The 22,916-nt window shown below is 32.7% G+C and overlaps 1 protein-coding gene across 4 annotated transcripts in view; it reads right to left on the reverse strand.

Moving 5' to 3' along the window:
• The window catches only part of LOC142350991 (neuronal acetylcholine receptor subunit beta-4-like), an 87,141-nt gene extending 64,555 nt beyond the window's left edge, over window positions 1-22,586 (reverse strand). The window contains exons 1-2 of one of the 4 annotated variants that reach the window (XM_075403026.1): window positions 10,172-10,378; window positions 9,671-9,724 (exon numbers count right to left, since the gene is read on the reverse strand). Coding sequence is in view for 1 of the 4 variants with exons in the window: in XM_075403023.1 (XP_075259138.1) it covers window positions 5,273-5,300 (28 nt within the window). In the remaining 3 variants the exon portion in view is untranslated. Of the gene's footprint in view, window positions 1-5,272; window positions 5,316-9,670; window positions 10,130-10,171; window positions 10,379-22,491 lie in introns of those variants that run through there. The other 3 variants (XM_075403027.1, XM_075403025.1, XM_075403023.1) reach the window with 3 other exon arrangements.
• Between the last annotated feature and the right edge of the window lie 330 nt (window positions 22,587-22,916).

Below are 22,916 nucleotides of genomic sequence, written 5' to 3' on the forward strand. Positions count from 1 at the left end.
TGGTAAACGTCCGCTTAATATAACCTCCATGGGGGGCAAGGTTTGCTTGGTGGTATTTTCATAAAGTGAATAAGTAAGCATTTTATTTGCTTTAAACAAATATTTTCGCAACTATGCTTCAGTCTTCAGATTATCGTCCTTACTAAAAGTTCTTAAATCTGACATTGAAATGGACAGTCGTACATACTTCAAGATTGTCCTGCACTTGCGTTCAGGGGTTTACCTGGTTGGGTCCGATATTCAGGTACTACATCGTTCAAATGCTCGTACGAAGATATTTCAGCTGCACAGTTCTAATGGCCACCTCCCCAGATACAAATTATCGCCGTTAATTAGTCAAAAAATTTAGTGTTATGCTTCTTAAAGTATGGTGCGAAACTGTTATACGCTATTGTTCTACTTGTAATGATAATGCCATCTATTGCCACATTAGAGGACCGATGAAATTTATTTCACAGAAAATCCTCGACCGAGTATGTTGTGAGATGGGACTAGAGAAGACGAGAAGATACTGTTATGAATTGTTTAAAAGGTAAGAAAGTGCTTTTCCGATTAATGACTACATAATTTACAAAGCCCAATTCTTTTTAGCTGCCCTGATTTTGATAGCTCGCAATAAGAGTCTATTGCATTAGACATTGCTCATCCTAAATACAATTTGTTAGTGCCTGTCTGTCGACCATTATTACTGGAAACTGCACGCAGGCGGGTGAATTCAAAAAATTGTTTGTCAAACTACGCACTGGATCCGATAAGCACCTTAAAGACAGACCCGGCTAGTTAATTTTATTTAGAGGGATTGAGGACGTCGAATTTATCAATACAACAGACCTTAGACTATTTGCTCGACGGTTCCGTATTAATATTTAGGTATATTATGACTCTGGCTACGACGAACAACCTTACTATCTTAGTCCAACTGGGACTCACAAGGGATTAAATCGAGGCGGCATATTTTTTAAATTCCAGTTAGTGGAGGGGACACCGCATTGCCTGACAGTATACCGCTGTGAAAAGAAACAACAACCAGAAAGGTAACTTGTAAAGTACTTATAAACAATTTGTTTATTTAGTATCAGGTTTGCTTCTCTTTTTTAACTCTCCCTCATCTTTCTCTTCTTGTTCAACCATCAAGCGGCGCACCGCAGAGGCCAATTCGAGTCCCTTTTATCCAATTTGGACAGGTCAATCCCCCCCCCCCCCCGTTGCCACCATTCGCTGATTGGCTTTCTTTATTTTCTTTTTCTTCTGTATTTTAGTATCTTTTATTCGTTTCTTCTCGTTATCTTTTAGCACCCCACCAGTTGCCGCCTGTACCGCAGATGTTCCCGGCTCAAAAAATGAGGCTGGGGGAGAAGGAGGGGGTGCGGAATCAGTTTCCAGGGACGTTTGACCCCGATTTCCCCTATATGGAGAAAATTTCAGCTCTTTTACAACTTTCTTTGTATTTTTAGTTCTAGCCATTTCAAACTCCCGAACTATGCTATTTTGTATATGTCTAGAACTCAGTTTAATGAGGTCTCCTATTTGTCGCATCAATCTACTCTGACAGCCTTTCATTCTTCAACCTCAACCAATTCGTTATGCGTTCATCCGGTTTGTAACTTTGTTTACTTTTGTGCATATTTGTTTTAATGAGAATTTGGGGCACCATGTGTTTGCTTTCATGAGAGTACTTAAACTTGTTCAATTTAGCTTTGGTGTTATTATCTTAATTAGATTGTCCTAATTGCGAGCTTTCCAACAAGCCTACATACAAGTAAGTTCGTATTCGTTGCTCTTATTTTAATCCGTATTTAATTTGCATGCGTGCTACATATGGTCTCAAAAATTAGGAGCGAGTCTTTTGGAGAAAAACTTCTGAAATGAATAGCCACTCCCCTCAACTTGGGTCAAGTATTACCATTTGACGTCTTTCGACGCTCATTATTGCGAGCAGATTGAGACTTGTCACTTAGTTAGTTAGTTTATTTATTATGACAATTTCTTACCAAAAATGACGGTTTCAATAGAGAACGCATTAGGAGTCAAATTGATTTGTAAAAATGCAAAACCATTTTCTTCTGATTTTATTGGTCGGCTGAAAATTTTGGCTCTGCAGAAAAAACTAAGCTGTAATAAAACCCAAGACTTTTCGGTTCGAGATATTACTGAAAAAAACAAGTTAAAACAAGATCAAAAACGAGAAGATCAGAACTTTACAGATCGTTTTTCAAAAGCATTGAAGAGCAACAATCAAACAAAAAGTGAAAAGTTTTGGAATAACACTTTAGGTGTTCCTTCTGCAAACCGCATGCTGCTTTATTTTTTATTGCTGATAAACTCAGTAGCAGATTCATGAAATTCGGAGTCGATCAAGTGAAAGATTTTACTCTTCTTCATCATAATATCGAAGGCAGTTGCTTATATTCCCACAAATATTTGTTGCATAAATTTGCCTCCTTCAAATTTGAAGTCCTTTTCTTATATCTGAAGCCATTTGGTTCATCGAAATATCACATTATCAGCCCTAATGATTGATTTTTTGACAAATTAAGTCCAATCTGACTTTTTTCAGCAAAATGATCAACTCACCTGAAAGATATTATTCAAATGATTGCAAAAGAAGATGTCAAAATATTCATTACGAATTAGAACTGAATTCTTGTGGGATAATTTACTTAGACCAGAAAATAGCGGTCATATAAATTCCTTTTACAGAGAAAATGTAAGCATTCTCACGACGAAAATAAGGAGAAATTTTCAAGCGTCCTTCCAGACAACATTAAGTATGTCCTCCACTCAACATATGTTATTAAATATGAAAATTTGACTTAGATAATTATTTCATCTACATAAAAAGCGAATTTGCATTTTGTGCTGTCTTAGTTGTGCTATAATGAAAAAACGCATTATGTATGCTGGAATTTAATTGAAACTGCAATATTGCTGATGTCCGAGTCACTGAAAATTTTCAGACCAAAACGTTATAAATGATTTAGATAGAATTAAAAATATATTTGGTTTCTCAAATGTTTTTCTTATTTAAAATCTTGATAGTTTTCACATAAACGTGCGTGGGTTCTAACCTTAGTGTAGACCTAAATGATGAAAAAAGTTGAAAAGTATATTGGAAGGCAATATTGACTATAAATGAACGGTCCAGCACCACGCCTAGTCAAAGTCGAGCTAAAGCTTTTTCACGGGTCAAGTTAAGGTTTTTTTTTTCAAAGCATTTTAAAGTCGAGCTTTTTCTTTTCGACCAAATATGCTTTCTGGACGACTTCCAGTTATTGTGTCTCATTTCCTCATTTCATTATATAGACGATCAAACATCCATAAGAACACAAAAATATTATAGCAAGAAGCAAGTCTTAAATTAAAAAAACAGTAGAATTTTGACAGAAAACTTTTCAAACAATTGAACTCTTAAGATAATTGAGTTGTCTCAAGTAAATTTAACCACCAATTTGTTCGATAAAGAACCAGTGGTCTACCAGCATAGCTCTAAAGCATTTATGTATGTTTCTCAGTTGTTTTATTTCAAAAAGATGAAACCTGGACTTTCATATGAAATTTCCACACTTATGTACATATGCACACACATATACACAATCCATCGCACGCAGGCATGTACATATTTTCACTGAGATACGCACACGATCACACACTCCCCCAGAGATTCAAGCAAAAGCACATAATATATAGTTTCGCGCAATTTTTGAAAAACTTCACAAAAAAACGCAATTACAAACTAGCGCGCACTCACACACACGCACACATACAAATATGCGCACACGCACACACATACGTACACACAATTACACATTCATACACTCACACAAATAAACACGAAAAAACACACATTGAAACGCGCACTACGCACACGCTCGAAAGCATATGCACACATTTTCACACACAAACATACATGCGCATACGCACACGTACGTACACATACAGACACGTACACAGGTGATATATATATATATATATATATATATATATATATATCTTAAAATAAAACATTTTTCGTTCCAAAAAAAGCACTGAAACAGCTAATTTGTCTTGCGCAATTTATCTATATTAATAATTTGACTTATTTCGGTAGATTTGTGAAGTCCGTACTTGTTGATTTGTGTTTATAGTTTTGTGACAACTTTTCATATAATCGGTCCCACAAAATTGATGCAAGGCAGAAGTTGTATTTTTGTAAATAAATTTTTATGCTCTTTAAGTATAAAAAATAACTAGGTGTCCAGGAAAAATTATAAATCAGGAATCTGGAAATTTTGTGCACATTTTTAAAATGTTAGAGTTAAAACAACTGAAAAAAAATTTAAAAAATATTCACTATAACTAAAACATTCGGCATTTGGAATTACAAAAATACTTTTAAAAAACGAGATTAACATGAAATTTATATCTATCAAAAATGTGGAGATCTTTTCATCAATTTTAAGCCTAGTCTATGAAAAAAATTAATTCAAAATGACAGCGAAATATGGTATCGTATTTTTGTATAATATGTAACCACTTGCTGATTGCTACTAATAGAAAACAATCTTTGTATGGCATTAAGTTTGAACCAATTCACTATTTTCCCCAAAAAATATGAAAATTAATAATTTTTGCATCTGATTCACTAAAAAAACAAAAGCTTAAAATTTTTCTTGCCATAATTTTTATCATCACTCAAAAATTAGAAACTGAAGCAAAAGTTGTTCTGCCAACATTTTTGACGATCTTAAACGTAAATTTATACTCTCTCCCAATAAAGCAATGACGTGCATTCAAGAGAGAAAAACAATGTTCTGAGTTCAAAAAAGTATTTTGCTAAGTTAATACTTTTATAAGCCTAAATGATATCGTAAACAAAAATATCCATTAAAAGTTAAAGAGCAATTTTTTTACTTTAATACTGAATTGAATGCAAACACTTTTTTGCTGTTATAATTCAATTCTTTTCTGCACCTAAAATCGTGTTAATCAAGATGAACTAAAACATCTTGGGAGTTTACTACACAGTTGAATTTTTGTAGACATGCCTTAAATTTTTTAACAACGACCAAACCTTTCCGTTAATTTTTACACCCGCATTAACTTTACACTTGTATTGCTCCATACAATAAACTGAAAATTGCAATTTTTTTCAAGATGCTGTTCCAAGAACAAAATACTCTAGGTGAGGTCAACCGAGAACTGAATCATTTTTTTTCGATTAGGAAATGATCCTGAAAAATAAAAAAGGAATTATGAAACGAAAAAGTTTCTCTAACAAATGGTTGCCGCTTACCTTGAGCGCAGATTTTGACAACAATCATTTTTAGGTACAAGGTAAGGGTTGCCAGTACAATATAAAAACGGTATTTCTAAAGTTTTTGTAATCTCAGATTTTTATTTTACATCAAACGCAGATTTACAACAACCGTCAATGAAAATTTGCAGATAAGCAATGTTAAATTCAGTGTAAACAATTTAACAACCTTATAGCAAAAACAAACGCAGAAAAAAAACATGAAAGATTTGTTGATACAAAAGCAACGAAATAAATCAGCTTTCCGATTAGAAATTTTTTGGCAAGACTAAAATGTGTTATTAATTGTTTCCAGCTTCAAAGTCGGTTTTTACTACGAATAACTTCCGTATTTTTATCGTACAAAATTGTCTTTTCAGAGTTGAAATTATTTTGGAGCTGAAAAGGAATATAATTAAGCTAGGTTTGTTTCAATGCCAATACTAAAAACTAACACAAATTCTGTCTTTAGTTTTCTAATTAAAAATTGTGTTGGAAAAAAAATTAAGGATAGGGTTATGGTTAACTATGAAAATATATTCCCTGTTTACTTCACATAACAATTAGATTTTCAGCTGGTTAAATTAAATTCGCTCTTTTGCTTGCTTAGGAAGTTTACGCTAAATTTTTAGTTTTTATTTCTAGTCCCATATCGCGCTAAGTTTTCAGACCATTTGGCCCCACGCGGGGGTGTGGGGGGGGGGGTGATTCTCAACTGAATTACATGAAAAATTGAAAGTAGCCAAAGTCTGGACAACAGACAGCTTATCAAAACCACCAGAATGTGATCAGAGAGTCAGTTAGTATGGTCATAAAATGTAATGACCTGTTCATCAAAGAAGCTCAAAAATTATGGACTAGAGACGAACGGAGGCCTGGATAATAATTGAATGTTAGTCTAAGGAGAGAATTGTGTGGCCTGGAGCAGCCTGGTTAGGGTAGGTTGCGGCCACAGTCATATTGGGGGAACTTGTCCCCTGATTTTAAAATGTCATGGCAAATGCTGAAAAACATTTCTTAGTTTTTTAGTAAAAAAAATCTAAAAATTTGACTACTGACCATTGTATCTGGCCAGATTCAACCCCAAAACAAAGAGTGACGTTAACATAAAGAGAGAGAAAATTCAAGGGGAATACAGGAAAAACGAATTGCCCCTCCCCCGAAAGTTGTTTTTATATTGCCACTACGCAGTAAGGATACTACGAGAATAGAACAAAAAATGACAGAGTGCAGGAGATTTTCATTAGTTTCCTAGCAGCCAAGCAGCCAATAATAGATTAAAGTATCAAAAGTAAATTTTTGATACTTTAATCTATTAAAGTATCTTTTGATACTTTAATAGATTAAAGTATCAAAAGTAAATTTTTAAAAGCAATTTCCGTAGAATTAACAACTTCAAAATGAAGAAATTCTCCAATAATTTTGCTGAAATTCGATAATGAATAAATGAATTGAATTTCTCCTATATATATATATATATATATATATATATATATATATATATATATGACAATAATAAAACAAATACAATTTTCGACCCTCAAAAATGTGACAACGCAAAAAAAAAGGCTTTTAAAAACTGAAAAATATTGAGAAATGACTACAATTTTTGCCGTAACTTTGGATTTTGACGTTCATACAAACCTCGAAGACAGTTAAAGTACTTAAAAAGTGGACCATTTTTTTAAAAATTGTTTGCTCACTGTTATGAAAAAAGAGGTAGAGTGACATTTGTTAGAATTTCAAGGCAAAAACAAGCACGTGAAGAAAAAAAATTGGAAAAGAAAACTTGGAAATAGAAATTTGAAGTTGAATTTTCGAAGCCACATAGGGTCAACAATACAAATAAGAAATAAGATAAGTTTAATGAAAATTACTTTTGTGTAATGAAAAAAGGTTGACTAGCAAAGAGCAGTTACCCTAAAATGCTTCTATTGACCTTATTTAAGGATTTGAAACATGCCTAGATGATCTTTGAAAGTTTTAAACACAAGAAATTCTTCAAAAAGTGCCAATGATTAAACTTGTTTATAATGCATGTCCAAAAAATTTATCAAACCAGAAGTTTTTTTGTTTATCAGCACCAATCTGAGAATAAAGCCAACAGCCATTGTCCTCTAAATCCCCAGATTATTAAATTTTAAAACAAGAACAGATAATAATTTATCGTTTGAACATCACTGCTAAGCAAAAATCTTTAATCAAAACTTATTTGATCAGAAAATAAATTATAACAACATTTAAAGAAAAGACGGAAAATTTTATTCAGAATGCAGCTTAAGGAAAATATTTTGAAAGTATGTTTTGTGTTTTTAATTGATGAAATAGACAAAGTCATCAAAAAAAACATCAAAAGCGTTTTTTTTATCTAATTCGTCTAGAAGCGACTATTAGAGCAAATGCAAAGTTTGCGCAAAATTGATACTAGATTCTTTTCTAGGCGCTTTGTGTCAGTGAGGAGCAAAAAAATCTTGTTAGTATATGAAAGTCAAATAAAATCAATGTGTTTTAACGTTGTTTGTAATAGTAGCCTCAACATCCCATCCACTTGCAATTTATTAATAGCAAATTAATACAAAAACTAGCAAAATTATTTTTTAAAAAACTTCATATATTTTGCAGCAGTCTGAGCACAACAAATACTTACTCTACTTGTTAAAATAGAACTAGATCAACACTCGATTTAATGTCCTCGCGGTTTTCTGGTTTAAATCTTGTCATAAAAAAGATCCTCTGCGCGAAAAAAAGTTTAGAAACTAATCAATACACTTTCTGGACTTTTTTTAAAAAATCAAATAATCTCTATGCATAAAATGTAAATTTGCTTGAAAACGCTTTTAATAAAACTCAGCGGAATGTTTATTTTCTTTGCTGCGCTAAATTTCTGTTTTTTTAGTTGAGTTTGTTGTTTTCTGCTGCTTTAAACAACGCAATTTTTTAGTGGTAAAAACTGTTTGATTTTTCTTCGAAAATTTTTTTATTGCTAGAGATATTATTGCCAAAAACATTTATTTTTGGCATTTAACTTCGAATCCATAATTAGTTATCCATATTTATTACAAAAATTAAAGAAAAATAGATTACACTAGATTTCGGCTCTAATTTTCTATTGTCAATCTTATATGAGTAAGTGTGTTACAGAATAACAGTATTTTTTTTAAAAAAATTCTTTCAAAAGTCTATTAAAGAACCAATACAAATACTATTGCGACATTAAGGTGACGTTATGATACCAATCGATCGTTCGTTTGAGATGCTTCAAAATTAATTGTCTATTCTGAATCAAATTAAAATTTTTCTTCCAACAATTTAAACTAACAATCAACGACCTATTAAAACTGCTTTTGAGATGTATAATGTTAAAAATTTCAGTCGAACTGAGTTGCAATTGCGCAACAATTTTTGGAAAATGTAAAAAAAAACATTACATTATTATTTTTTGAGCAAAACAAAATGATATTTTTTTCACGTTTCATTTGAAAGTGCTATAGATTGGTTTCAAATTTTTTTGTTTTTCTGGCAGTTTGGTTTTTCGTTTGACGGCGCAGATATCTACAGCGTCAACAAGGAGCTGGACAAATGGCAGGCTGAAAAATGCGCTGTAACCCTAGTGATCGCCGAATTGAAGAACTTGCAACTGGGAAGCAATCTTGCAACTGAATGCATACGAGTACCAAATTGCTTGTGAGATTCTTGCAAGTTTTTTGATTCGTTTGCAAGAATCTTTCAAGCTTATCGATTCACTTGCAAGATTCTTGTAAGCTTTTCGATTCATCTTGCAAGATTACTTTAATATTCAAAATGATTCTCATCATTGATTAACCCAATTGTGGATTGCTTTCGCCAAAAAAAAAAACGTCCTTTGGTAACTGAACTAAACAAATTTGTTTTCCCTCAAGTAAAAATTATTGGGGAATTTATAATCTTGGGAGCATAATTGTTTGAAGTTTCTCTACGGGATTCTTTGTTGTCTTACTAATTTTCACAATCAATGGATTCTATAAAACCAACATTTGATTTGTTTTCTTTTCACATTTTCTAAAGCAGCAAATCAATTTAAACTTCAATAGTTCCTCTCTCTCCTGTTAGATATCTTAACCCAATGAGAAAAAGTGTTCTTTTTAAATTAATTTTTGCTGATGTTCAGAAGATCAACAGCATAAATGACAAAATTTCGTCAAATTAATTGTTTCACTAATCGTTTTTTGACAGAAGAAATATTTTGGCCGTATTTGATCACACAACATTTTTATTACCTGTGAGTTTTTGGTCGGTAAGACTTTAATCTGCAGCAAACAAGACAACTGCATTTCGATATCATAAATCCCTGGAAATACATTTTTATCAAGCCTAAGGAGGGGCGAGTGACAAAGTGAGAAACATAAAAAAGAGACGTACCTGATTTTTGAGGGAGACTGCTTCAAGATAAGGCTCAATAACAAACATCAGGATCTAAAAAGGAATTAAAAACTGTGGAAATATGGAATAATGGAAAAACTATTCTGAACAATTTTTGTCCGGAAATCTTTTTGAGAAGGTTAAAGTTATGAAAAATTATGTCACTATAAAGATGGTAATGTTTAGGTAATGTCTTTTAGAAATTCTCTAAGATCTGTTTATTGCTCTTTTATGATCTAGATTTCATTTGTTAATGCAGTATTTTTTTGTACTTGAAAATCATTCAGTTAATGAATTTCGGCTTTGAAACCAAGAAATATTTAGGCTAATAGAAAAGGTCTTTCCAGCTAATTGCAATAAAAACTGACCTGGTCTTGCAGGTCACTTAAATTATAAAAATGGATGCTGTCTGATTATTTGGTTCAAATAAGTTTATTTACCAATTGTAAGTTATCAGTGAACTTCGAGACAAAAAATTTTCATCAAATTGATTTTATGTACCTTTTTTATTTGTTGTAATTATCGCTCGAATAAATATCCGTTTTTATCAAAAGTTGCTGTGAACAAATTAGAAAACATCACATCTAGTCTATATCGTAACTTCCCTTTTTGGGGAAAACTGGAACAGGCTGGAAAAATAGCGGGAGGAATGGGTCGGCCAAATTGGTGTATATTAAACAATTTCTAGCCAGAAAATAATATTGTTTCTCACCCTCGCGGTCTGGCAAATCAAACCCACGTCATTAGGTATTACAGCAGAGTATTAAAATGTGGGTAATTTATGCAGTACATCATATGGGCGGCATTATTTATAATAACACTCGAGTTTATTGGAGGTATTACAGTTGAAGGGCAATCAGGTGGAATAGATAGGATGGGGCTGTCATTTGATCGAGGGGGGAGGGGGGACAAGATTTTGTGAAGTTTTTTTTTTTTTGGGGGGGGGGGGGGGGGCCTGCCATAAATGTTTAGGAACTGATTTCTAACTTTTCGAAAGTAGCCCTTATGTAACCCAAGAAATATAGAGCTGAAGTTTTTCAACTTTTTTTATCGAAAATACTGACGCATTCAACTTTGACTAATTATGAGAAAAATAAATGGCAACAAGTTGCGCTTTCAAATTTTACAGCGAGTTGCGCTTTTAAATTCACAGCGAGTTGCGCTGTTAAATCACAGACACTGAGTTGCGCTTTTACAGCGAGTTGCGCTTTTAAGTCAAAGACAGCGAGTAATTATTTTTGATAATTTACAGAAAAATATTTATCTAACTTATCAAAATGACCAACTTCTTCTTGAACAGTATGAACAGCATTCCTCTTATGATTACGAATCCGCCCAAGTGAATCCCAGCCCTGAGTACAACCCTCCCTTTAGTATGGAGGAATGGAAAAAAAAACAAACGAAGGAGGTCTCATATAAAATTTATCTTAAAAACTATAAAATATTAATGAAAACAGAAACGTTAATCGAAGAAACAATTACATCGATTAAATTACGGCGTGATAAGGAACCCCTTTTAGCCTGAGTGGACCCAAAACATCGCCGAGTGACACAGCTACTTCAACATATGTTCAGGGTTTGTGCCAGGAAAAGGTAGGAGAAATCGATCAAATAACTTTTAAGATGGCGAAGAAAAGTTAGTAATAGGCAGCAGCATTATTGCGATGCTGGCTGAATATGAAACTATTCCAATTCTTTGCATGCCTATAGAGGCTTTACTACAAAAACAATTAAAAGTTCCACAAAAATATGAGCCCAGAAAAATGGAGAAACTGATTTAAACAAAACAAAAAATCGAACAATTGAGCACTTCAATTTGAAACTTAGGGAGTTAACTGAAAAAAGCGAGCGGATTGAATTTGCTGAAAAAAAACGAAACTATCAAATCCGTTCCCTTACTGAATCTGAAAATAGAACACTATAACGAGATTTTCCTTGAGACGAGATGTTGATGCTCCACGAGATGTTAATGCTCCACCTGTTGCAGCAAACACCGAATGGCTGCAAACAACAAGATATTAATGGTCCACGAGATGTCAATGCTCCACCTGTTGCAAACATCGAATGGCTGTGTAGACAAAATCATTTGCACAAAATCCATTCAAAACAAGTCAACTATCAAAGAGAACTGTATCCGTAAAATAAAAACAATTAGGCAAGGAAGAACCCATATTATTTTTATCAAGCAAGCTACGGCTTTCAACAATGAAAAGAACTTGACAACAAAACAGATATAGTCCCTAATAGTCTAAGCAAATCTTCGCCTGAGTTAGATGTGAGAGTCAGTGAGAAATGTTAACTGATTGTGATTCCTTATTAATGTTTGGTTATAAACTTAGGCTTTTTTCTGCTACTTGGCTATACTCAGGCATGCAATGGTCTTGAAGATTCCCATGCCATTGTTCCCTGAAAATAAGCCAAACCAGATTTTCTATTCTGTTACTAACAGAAGCCATTAATCAATCCCTTCTTCTTGTTTCGGCCTGTTTTCGAGAATAATTATTTTTTTCTTCAATTAAAGACAGTTTTCATAATTTACAAAAAAAATGCTAGTGCTAGCCGGTGATGTTGTAAAGAATCCAAGTCCTCCCTGAACACATGATTAAATTTTCAAGGACTGGAAAAACAACTTGAAACTCTCAAGTTTTTCCAATTGAACTGTCAAATTTTGAAGAAGAAGAAAGTTCAAATGGGCAGACCTTCAAATGAACTGGTTGAAAACTGCATTTATGGTTTTGTGAACCATGGTTAAGTACACTTGATTTTGATAACCAAGTTAGCTCGGTTCCAGAACATTTCAATTACAACAGAAATGGTTGGAAAGATAAACCCGGAGGTGGTGTTATGATACTGGCACCCAAGCATCTGAATCCCAAAATTAGAAATGACTTAATTAGCTTTCATTCAATGTTTGATTCAATTTGCGTAGGGTTGAAGTGCAAAATCAATGGAGTCAATATGTTGATAAACATCTCAAACAATCCTATTAAATTTGCGTTGAATATTTTCTTAGAGAACTTATTTAAAAGCATCGATAGAGCAATAGCGGAAAAAAAAAGAAATAGTTCTGATGAATAATTACAACACTGATTGTCTAGACAAACAAAAAAGATCATATCTTGAAGCGACTCTCAGCTCGTATAATTTGACCAGCCTGAACAACAACAAGAAACTCAAAGACAAGAGGCGCTCCGATTGACTGTATTATTACTGACAACTCAGTGAAAAACATTTAGAGTGAAATTTTTGACTCAGTAATAAGAAGTAATCATTTTTCACTTAATATCATATAAGACTTGAAATTGGAAAAAAACCAACGAAGAACGCAATCTATGATTAAAAAAGTCTACAGCATACAGAAACTTCTCAGTAATCAGTTGGCCAGCACTTTTTGAGAACTACCACTATCCAGAAAAAAAGTTTCAAGCTTTCGAGCAAATACTTGAGCATAATATTCAATCAATTGCTCCCATTAAAACAATCTTTCTTATAAAAATGAAGCTCATCTGCTCGTTATCTTAATCGTTTGTGAGAAGAGAAACTAAAAACATAATTTCAAGATGAAAGATAATCAATGTCCATAGTCTCATCGAGTTAAAGTAGTTTAATGTCATTGAATAAAAGCTATCCGAATGACTTTGAACGCATTCAGCAGCAACTAATTTTCATTTCCAAAACTGAGAGAGAGAAATTGAATTAAATCAATGAAACCAGGAGCGCAAAAGAAACAAAAACATCTATTTTTGCACTTAAGAAATTTTTTTGGGATTTAGTTACAGACCAGAAATAAAATGGTGAACTTATTGAAATTACAGATTGAGTGAACGTGGTGATTTCTGTTTTGAAAACAATAAAGCGAAATATAAGACTCCAAAACGTCAGTATAAACCCTTTTTGAGTTTAGGGACATTACAGGTCAGGAGTGCTTTAAGTATCTAATGAGATTAAATCTCAACAATCCCCAGGGTCATTTAAAAATTCCCTCTTGGCTTATCAGAATTGGTGCAGTGCATTGAGCAGAGCCATTAACTTTTCTTTTTAACAAGTATTTAAAGATATAGCAGTTTCCCAGTAGCCTTAAGAAGGCAAAAAATACTCAAATTTTTTTTTAAAAAAAAGGTGACACTGAGTATCCATTAGGCTATAGACCTATTTCACTACCGCTCGCATTAGTAAACGTTTTGGAGACACTTTTAAGAGAACAAACTATCGATGCTCTATTTGACTGAATATGTTAGGGCAGATTTGAAATCACGAAACTTTGGTGCCGCTGGTTTTCTCGATTTTTCAAAAGCTTTTGAATCAATAGATCCTAACATCTGACAAAAAACTAATTACTCTAGGATTTGGCATGAACGCAGGTAGAATAGTAGAATAATTAGTAGCTGCTTAGATGGCCGGTCACAGAGAGTAGTGTTGAATAATGTGCAAAGTGACTGGTTAAAACCAGAAAAAGGAGTACCGAGAACAAATGATTTAGATAAGATTTAGAAAAGAACAAATGATTTATATAACAATGACTTTCTTCTAACCTTTAAAAAAGCGAAAATAAAATCTTTTTTCGCAATTGGGATAACTCGACAATTTTTAGTTTCTCTTGAGTTATGAATGAGTTGGCATTTTCTCAGAAGCTTTGTGAAACATAAACCTTCTGGAACAGACAAACGTTTCTGCAATCAGATTTGATTACATTAAAAAATTTTAGAGTTCTATTGATTATATGATTCATTGTAGGATTCTTCCACAAACAGAACAAACGATTCTTTTAGATGAAATTTTCATATTGGTCTAGCACAACATGTGAACACAAATGAACAATATTAAATCGGAGTAGTAGTAATTCACGAGCAATTGAATGCTAGGAAATAAGCGAAACGCTGAACGGAAGAAAACAAATTTCAGGAAATCTAATGAATCTCAGGAAATCTAGCAAAAACGATTTTACTTAATTAATTTTTCCTTTACTCAAACATTAGTGTCTATTTTTGATCAAATAACTGTTGCCATTACCCAAGCAGTTTTTTTCTTTTCATAATATATGGTCAAATCATGTTGTTTTTGATGCTAATCGGTCCAAAAACAATTTAACAATTCGAAAAACTTTATTCATGATGTTAATCATCACATTTGAAAATTAAGGCGCGTTATTTCCAAGCTCATCTCGTAAATAAAGCTCTAAAAAATCTAGTAAATGTCACGATCAGATCTGTGTGTATATAGCTTCTTCTCAACTCTTAGCACTAGTTCGAACATAAGTCTCAGTTTAGTCAGGAAGTTTTTCTCCTAGAAAAGAAGTTTTTTCATTACTTGCAGCACTTGAGAAGAACGGAAGAGATCTGAAAAATTTTAATCATTTTTTATTTTTTGTTCGCAAACCACTAATTTCAACGGTTATTGTTGTAACAAATATCCCAAAATTGGTTAGTTGCGCCAATTTTTAGTCAAACAAATCCAGTTTTTATCTAGAAACGTGTTCTACTTAAGCTGCTGCGAAAATTTTTTGAGATATTAATCTCTTTCATCACTTCTCTCGTAACAATTGCACTTCAATTTCCGTTCAGTTAGAGAGAGAGAGAGAGCGAGCTGTTGCTAACGCAAATGAGTGTATATAATTGAAGGAGCATAATACTTGTGAGAAATGTGAGTGATCGAAATGGCATATCGCTAAATAGTTAGAACCTAGGTACTTACAAAAAAAAGATCAAAGGTTCGGGTCACTTTGGGATTAATTCAATTTTGCTACATATTCAAAAATCAATGTTTAGGAATTGCATTTTTAACCCATTCTGACCTTGAGAAGAGCATCAAATACGTTTGAATACGTTTGACCGACTACCTTGATATTTGTTTGATGCGGTAAATCTTGCGATTGTTTTCCTCTTATGATTACTATCAGCTTCATGAGATTTTCTGTGGATAAAATTTTGGGTATCTTCTGCCAAAGCAAGATTTCATGTCTTGAATTAACTCTTTGGATACATTGTTGATGTCTAAAAATAAAACCCCGAAATGTTATACGTTTTGTACTGTTCAAGATTATTTGCTTGTTAGCAAACTTTGATTGTTATCGCAACAAGAGCGGACACAAGCATCATCAACATTTTAAGTTATAGGGAAATAGATGTTTGATTAAAAAAGAAATGTAAAAATGGTTTTATTGCTCTGTGCTCGAAAATTAGGTGTACTGTTGTTCCGGCTCTGAATATACTTCCAAGACTATTTGCATCTAATTCAATTTTAAACAAGGAGGGTTGGTAATTTGCATTCGCGCATAATGTTCTGACCCCGCTCATCCGCATTTTGAGCATAAGTGTCTACCAAATAAGGAACAGATGGAAAACCCCTAAAAAATCAAGCGACTTTCAAAAAAAAATGTGTATGAACAAAATGATCGCCTCCAACGCAAATAACTCAGTGGAGTAAACAAAATGCCGCATTAGTTTGATGAGATCAGCCATTATAAAGAAAATAAGTCAAGACGAACAAAAAAATCAAACAACAAAAACAACCGACATTAATTACATCCAAACCTTTAAACCCATTTTAAAAACAAAACTTAAAACTTATTATTAAGGACAAAATAGCGTCAAATAAAACTCTAACTAAAAGAAATAAATTGTACTTCAATAAAAAAGATATGAGACCACTCCAAAATAACGCGCGTCAACAATTAGACGAAAAGATCAAAAAATAGCAAGGTTACAAACTAGCTTGTATTTATAATAACAATTAATTTCAGAGTAATAAAAACCATTAGATAGCACTTGAAATCATCCAACATGTTTATGGTCACATATAATTCTATAGGAGGTCATTAAAACTCGCCAATATTTAATAATTATGCGGTTACAAAAAAGAACAACAAATACAGACAACAAACACAAATTCAATTAAAACTTGCGAGAAAACAATGTCGAAGCCGTAAAGCCAAATATTGACCCGCAAAATAAATTCAATTGAGCCTTTCTTAAACGCCAACAATGTGGTACGCGACCTATCATTATTGAGAATACGTGAAAAAAAAGACAGCAAAAGAGAAAAAAAGGCAAAATTAGGTAATACTTTTGTATTTTCGAAAACAACTATTTTCAGGGTCAGGAAGCCACTAGCTACAAATTGAAAAAACTAAATAGGTTTGTTTATTCGTCCAAACGAAGCGCTTAAGACTTGTAGGTATTCAGAATATGTCTTACGTCAGCAGAAAGAATTTTAAATATAAACAAAAATAATATATTAGTTTACTTTTTGGCGAAATACCCCCGTCGAAGCCAGTTAATTCAAACAAATTCATTAAAAACCTTAGATTTTTTATACTTGCATCTCTCCTTGACAAAAATAATGTCATATGTGACCTATAATTTACAAATCTATGTAATAAATTGTCAAAAAGGAACAAATGCAATGTTGAAAAGTTTTTTTTTAAATCACTTGTCATGAAAGTCATGAAAGCCATCGGCTATCTAATCAAATCAGAAAATAGCCTCATTTACGCTTCCATAAAATAGCAAAAAAAACCTGTCATTATACAAGAAAATTCATACGACTAAAAACACAAAGTAAAAACGACAGTTGAAGACAAAAATGAAGATTCCAATTAATTTCTTTGGGAAAGGGTGTTGAAGCCGTTAAAACCATGATCGATGCTCTTAAAGTCTATGTTCAATTTTGCCTTTATTTGAACGCCAATAATGTAATGTGTGAACTGTCAATACTGTTATTATGTTACGCCACGAGAAAAAAGCGCAAAAATGGGCCAATGCCTAAAAGAAAAAAAAATCTAGCAGTATCAAAGCCAGAAAACCAAACCTTAACACGATAAATCGCAAAAAATTGACCCAAGCAAGAAAAAAAAATAGTGACAAAGTTCAATAGGCCATTGTTTATTGAACAATCAAACAATCTTAAAAGTCAAAACGACCGTATTTTTTCGGGTAATTAAACTACATACAATAATTTCGAACAGCTTAGGAAGCCATTTGGCGCTATCAACAGTGGGCTTTGATTTGAATGGTTCTTTCTTTAGTTAACAAAAAAGATAGAATTTTTTAAAAAACACCGACTCATTATAATCCAATTTTTTTCGGATTGTTACAACCAGCCTTGCTACTGCTGTTTGTCCATTAGGAACACTCAATTGCATCTGATGTTACAGATCTAGCTAATTTGTTAGTTAGGAGATCAAAACTAAATGCTGCATTTTTGATAATGATAGAGCCAAGTTGTCAAAAAATGGCAGAAATTGAATGTTAGACTACTCCGAATGGAAGTGCAAGAAGGATTAGCTCCCTTTGTAGTTTACAAAGATTGTGTTAGATTTTTTTGAGTGTGTACTTCTGGCATCTTTAACCAAAATGGACTAAAAAAGCTTAATTCGGACCATTTTTTATGAAAAGTTCTAAACTTTGAAATTTTTAGCCGAAACTTTAGCCAAAAAATTGTGAAAAAACAATTGTGTAAAATGTGAATAAGAATAACGCAAATCGGTCTAATAATCACAAAATTTAAACCACGATAACTAGCTCCAGAAAACGAAACTCAAAAAAATCTTATTACATCCGTATTCTTCGCTGGACGGACTTTTTATTGATACCACTCGCAACTCTCTACGATGAGTATATCGATCGGTCAAAATTGTCTTAACAAGAAAAACCCATTTCTATAAGAATAGAGTCTGAACAAGAAAAACCCATTAAGAACAAGAAAGAAGATGTCTGAAAAAGAAAAAACCAGCATATAGTTCTTCCGCTCCTCAAGAGGGGTCGGAACAATTCAGCGACCTTGCAAATTTAAAGTTGTTTTCAAGATGCATCGTGAAATTGCAGTGAGCTAGGAACAAGAAGAACGAAAAGAACAAGAAGCAAACGAAAAGAACAAGTTTTTCAAAAAAGCTTATCGCTGTATTTTAGGTTAAAGTTACCCCTACACTACTTCCTTTGACCAAAAACTTTTGCCAACAGGAGGTCTAGGTATAATCTTAATTCGGTTATCACTCAAATTTTTGAACACATTAACAAAAAAGTAAATAAATTAAAGTTTTGTTTCTCAGGTAGATACAATTCTGTTGGTCTCGTGTCAAGTATCGAAGAATCTATTAATTTAAAAAATCATCAACTATATTAGATTTTGTCTTAAAAATGGAAACTCGTTTAAGCCAAACGTAATAAGCCCCATAAGCAAACGTTATATTGGTATTCCATTCAATAGCAGGTTATTAAGACTCTTCAATAAAGGTTGACGAATCTTGTCACCCTTTTAAATGAACCTTGCCGTCTTGATGAATTTGAAATGTCTGTCATTATCATCCGGGGAATTTATAGCAAAACGGATTGTCATTTATTAAGTTCGTTTCAGCCGAACCTAAAAAATCGCTCAAAATTTCAAAAACCAAAATCAAAATGATTTCATTTCTCAAAAATTTAATTTTTCATTTCTCAAAAAAGTTTTCATTTCTCAAAAAAATTATCTTTGTTTTTCTTAACTCAAATCATGCATTTAATGACATAAAAAGACTTCTGTTTCCGCCTGCTGTTAGAGACATTTGAGTCAATTGGCGAGTGTTTAAATCTGATCACTAATGAAAACAGCGAATTACGAACCATATTCCAAAGTTAATTTGTCGCTTTTTCGTTCTCCAGCTAATTTGTTTTTTTTGCCCTAAAAACGACTTTTTGTTCGCCACTTTTCCTTCATTGGTCATTTGGGTGCAATTGCTGGAAAACCGAAATCAAAGGTTTTTTCCGGAAGGTATGACAAAAATAGAAAATTTTTTTGAAGCAAAGTTATTTTGCAGGATTCTGGCTGAAAAGTGGTTATCTTCTATAAATCTGCCTGAGAAATGTTTATCTTGTAGCCATCTGGCTGATAACTGGATATTTTGCAAGGATCTACCAGAAAAAGATAATCTGGCAGAATCTATCATAAAAACGTAATATCTGGCAGAAACTGCTATAATCACGGATCATCTGAAAGGAGATGAAGAGTTGCATCTTGCAAAAAGAGTTTCGAAACAGCGTTTTAAAAAAGTTACTTTAAGAAAATTATAATTTTCGTTTAAGCTCCTTAAGACCCCTGGATGATTGATTTGTGCGCATTCTTTCAAAATTCTGTACTGAATAAAAATGTGAATCTTTTAAGAATCTGGCAGACGAAGGAGTTAACTTGGTATCTAAACACCTTGAAAGTTGTAACTAATTTCCCCAAAAAACACCAAAAAAATTGCACAAGTTAAGAATTGCTATGCACTTTATTGTAGTCCAATCAAAACATTGAAACACATTTTATAATATTCAATGCTTCGTTTGTCATTAAAACTCTCTCTATGAATTTAAACAAATTTTTGATGTTTTGTTCAACTGTTACATGCTTCTCAATGGAAACACTGAATTATTTTAAATGATAAAGATTTACATTATGAATCGTAGAGGTTTCCAAGGCTTGTAGGTAAAATGGTATTAGTAGCTGTGTCCCACAAATTAAATACATGCTTTCATGCTTTCAATCTTTGTTTCATTTTTATGTGCAATTTGACCTTTTACTGCAGCGTTCGCGACTCTAGTCCAATTGCATATCAGGACTGAAACGCTCCATTCCAATTGGATATCGTCGGCCCAGTATTGTATTAGTGTATTCTAAAATTGTCTTGCTTCTCATGATGTGAGCGAACAAGTTTTTGGTGTCTAGCAATTCTCAAACAGTCAGTTTCAATTGAATTTTCTGTGTGTTGCTTTTAATATTTGGGACGTTATCCTTGGTATACATCTATCACAAACGAACCCATTACTACAGTTGAAATCATTTTAAAAATTTAATACTGCAATCAATAAATATTTAGAATAAAAAACTATGTTTAAAAAGGAGACGTTTTTTGCTATATATTAAAAGATCGATATTTTAACTTTTAATCTATGCATTTGAACTAATTTTGCCGTCACTTTTTGATTCCCTTGCAGAAGTTTCTTGATCAAAGTGCTAAACAATAGAGTTTGACATAATTAAGCATAATATTTCAGGTGAAAACTGTTTTAGTGTCTCCCATTATTAAAACAAAAACTTTTTTCTCTGTTTGAAATTGTGGTTTCGTTCTGTTTTGACCCACCAGCTTAATGAGCATATATTTTTTACGCCACAAGGAGCACATGTATTTGTTTTTGCGAGGTACCGTGCTATATAAAAACAAATAATGCCGTGACCAGGGTCTTAGAAACATGCGGGGAACAGATTAAATCTCCATTTTGTAAACGGAGTTGTTGATGATGTAATGGGAAAAGCTAAACGGATGAGCAATCTACGTTGAAACTGGGTTAACTTTGGGCAAATTCCGACAACTTTATGAAAATTGGGACGACTCTGGGCATATTGGTCAAACTGGGGCATTTGATCTTAAATGGACTGAAACCTTGAAACAAAAAAAATTAGACTCTTTTGGAACCTAATCATTTTAATTCTGGTTAAATTCACTATATTCTCCTCCTTTTGACGATACGCTCCTTGTCCTGTAACAACCATATTTCTGAAACACGTGTAGACCTCATGATATACGTAGTAAACACGTGTAAACTCAATTCCATACCTAGTAAACATGTGTAAACGCACAGCCGACTGTAATAAACACGTAAAATTGTGTGGAACATAGTATTTGCAGGATAACTTCAGAGTGAAGTTTTTTTACTGCTCAGAGTGTTTAATGGTTGCAAATTTACATTTCTGCAGACTAAATTCAGAGAACACTTCTTGTCCCGTGCTTTACCATGAAAAGTCCTACATATGACATGATCATAGTACTGGCCAGAGTGAAAATGGAATACTGTGGTTCAGTACTGATTTTGTCTGTGAGTCCAGTCCGGGTTGCTCTATAATGGTTATAAAAAATATTCGTGGATTAAATTACGCATTTTGTGCAATTAAATTGCCTGTTAACTTTGTTAACCTGCTAAAATTTACATCAAGAAATAGAGAAGAAGCTACAAAAATTAAACCCGTTTCTTCCAGACTTTAAATTAGCTTTTTTGCCTTTTTAACTGAGTTAAACTTGACAAAAACTTTTTTTCACAGATTTTTTTAAACAGTACCAGCTATTTTAAAATATGCCCTATCTGTAGACATTTGCATAGGTGAAAATCAACAAAAATAATCCAAACGGCTTTTCGTTGACATTTCAAAGAATATGTGACAAACAACAAATAGTACATTGAAAAATATTTTAAGCAAATGAGAGAAGACTTATACTATTTGCTTTTAAAACTTGGCAAGTTCTCTTGGCAGCTAGCCTTTTAAATTCAATTTTTCATTTAAAAAAATTATAAGAGATTCATTTAATAATTAACAAGTACACTTTGCTTCAAGTACCGAACTAACTCTTTACTCAAAGTTACAAAAAGAAGCTTTGAAAGAAGTCAAAAAATTTTTAAAAAGCACGAATAACAAAAATTTGTTCTCGAGATAAAGGTCGAGTGCATTACATTTTTTTCGACGCATCATTAAAAACGGAGAATAGCAACTTCAAAAATTCGATTACGGGCTGAAAAGTTTTAGCAAAAATTTTCCGCTATCAATAAAAGAAAACAATAAAATACGACTGTGACGCAAAATTTAATTATTAAACCGATGCGCAAAGAATATGTGACAAACAACAAATAGCACATTGAAAATTGCTCTTTCACAATTTTACGAAATGTCACTTCTATTTTTTTCTCACCTGTTGTAACCTTCTTTTAACCGCAAAATGATATTCCAACTTTACTGACACTATTTTTCCAAAAAAAAACATTTAACGTATAGTTTAAAACAATGCATTATTATAACTTAAGATCAATTAGCCATACCTGGTGAGAAAGTCTTTGTTAGGTTCCGCCTTTAATGTAAATTAAACTAATCTTGATTGCACTTTTCAAAGCTTCGGTAAACTTCCATAACTGTCATTAATAATTTGTTTACATAAATAATTTGCTTACCAATTTCTGGTCGGAAGTATGCACCAATACGAAAAACTCCACTTTTGGGGGAATTTTGGAGCCGTACAGGTGGAGAAACAAACAATGTCCGGCTGGAAAATAAGCAGAGTAAATAAGAAAAAGAAAACAAAATAAAAATCAACATTTATATTTCAACATATAAAACACCAATTTTTCCATCCTCCTAACTAACTAACTCATACGCAACATTGTTAAAATATTTTACATCAACAAATTTATTGAACAAATTTAATTTCAGTAATTAATGTTTATCAAAAACATTCAATCAAAAATTA

The sequence above is a fragment of the Convolutriloba macropyga genome, chromosome 12 (assembly GCF_964194025.1).
Source record: "Convolutriloba macropyga chromosome 12, txConMacr16.3, whole genome shotgun sequence".
Taxonomy (NCBI): domain Eukaryota; kingdom Metazoa; phylum Xenacoelomorpha; order Acoela; family Convolutidae; genus Convolutriloba; species Convolutriloba macropyga.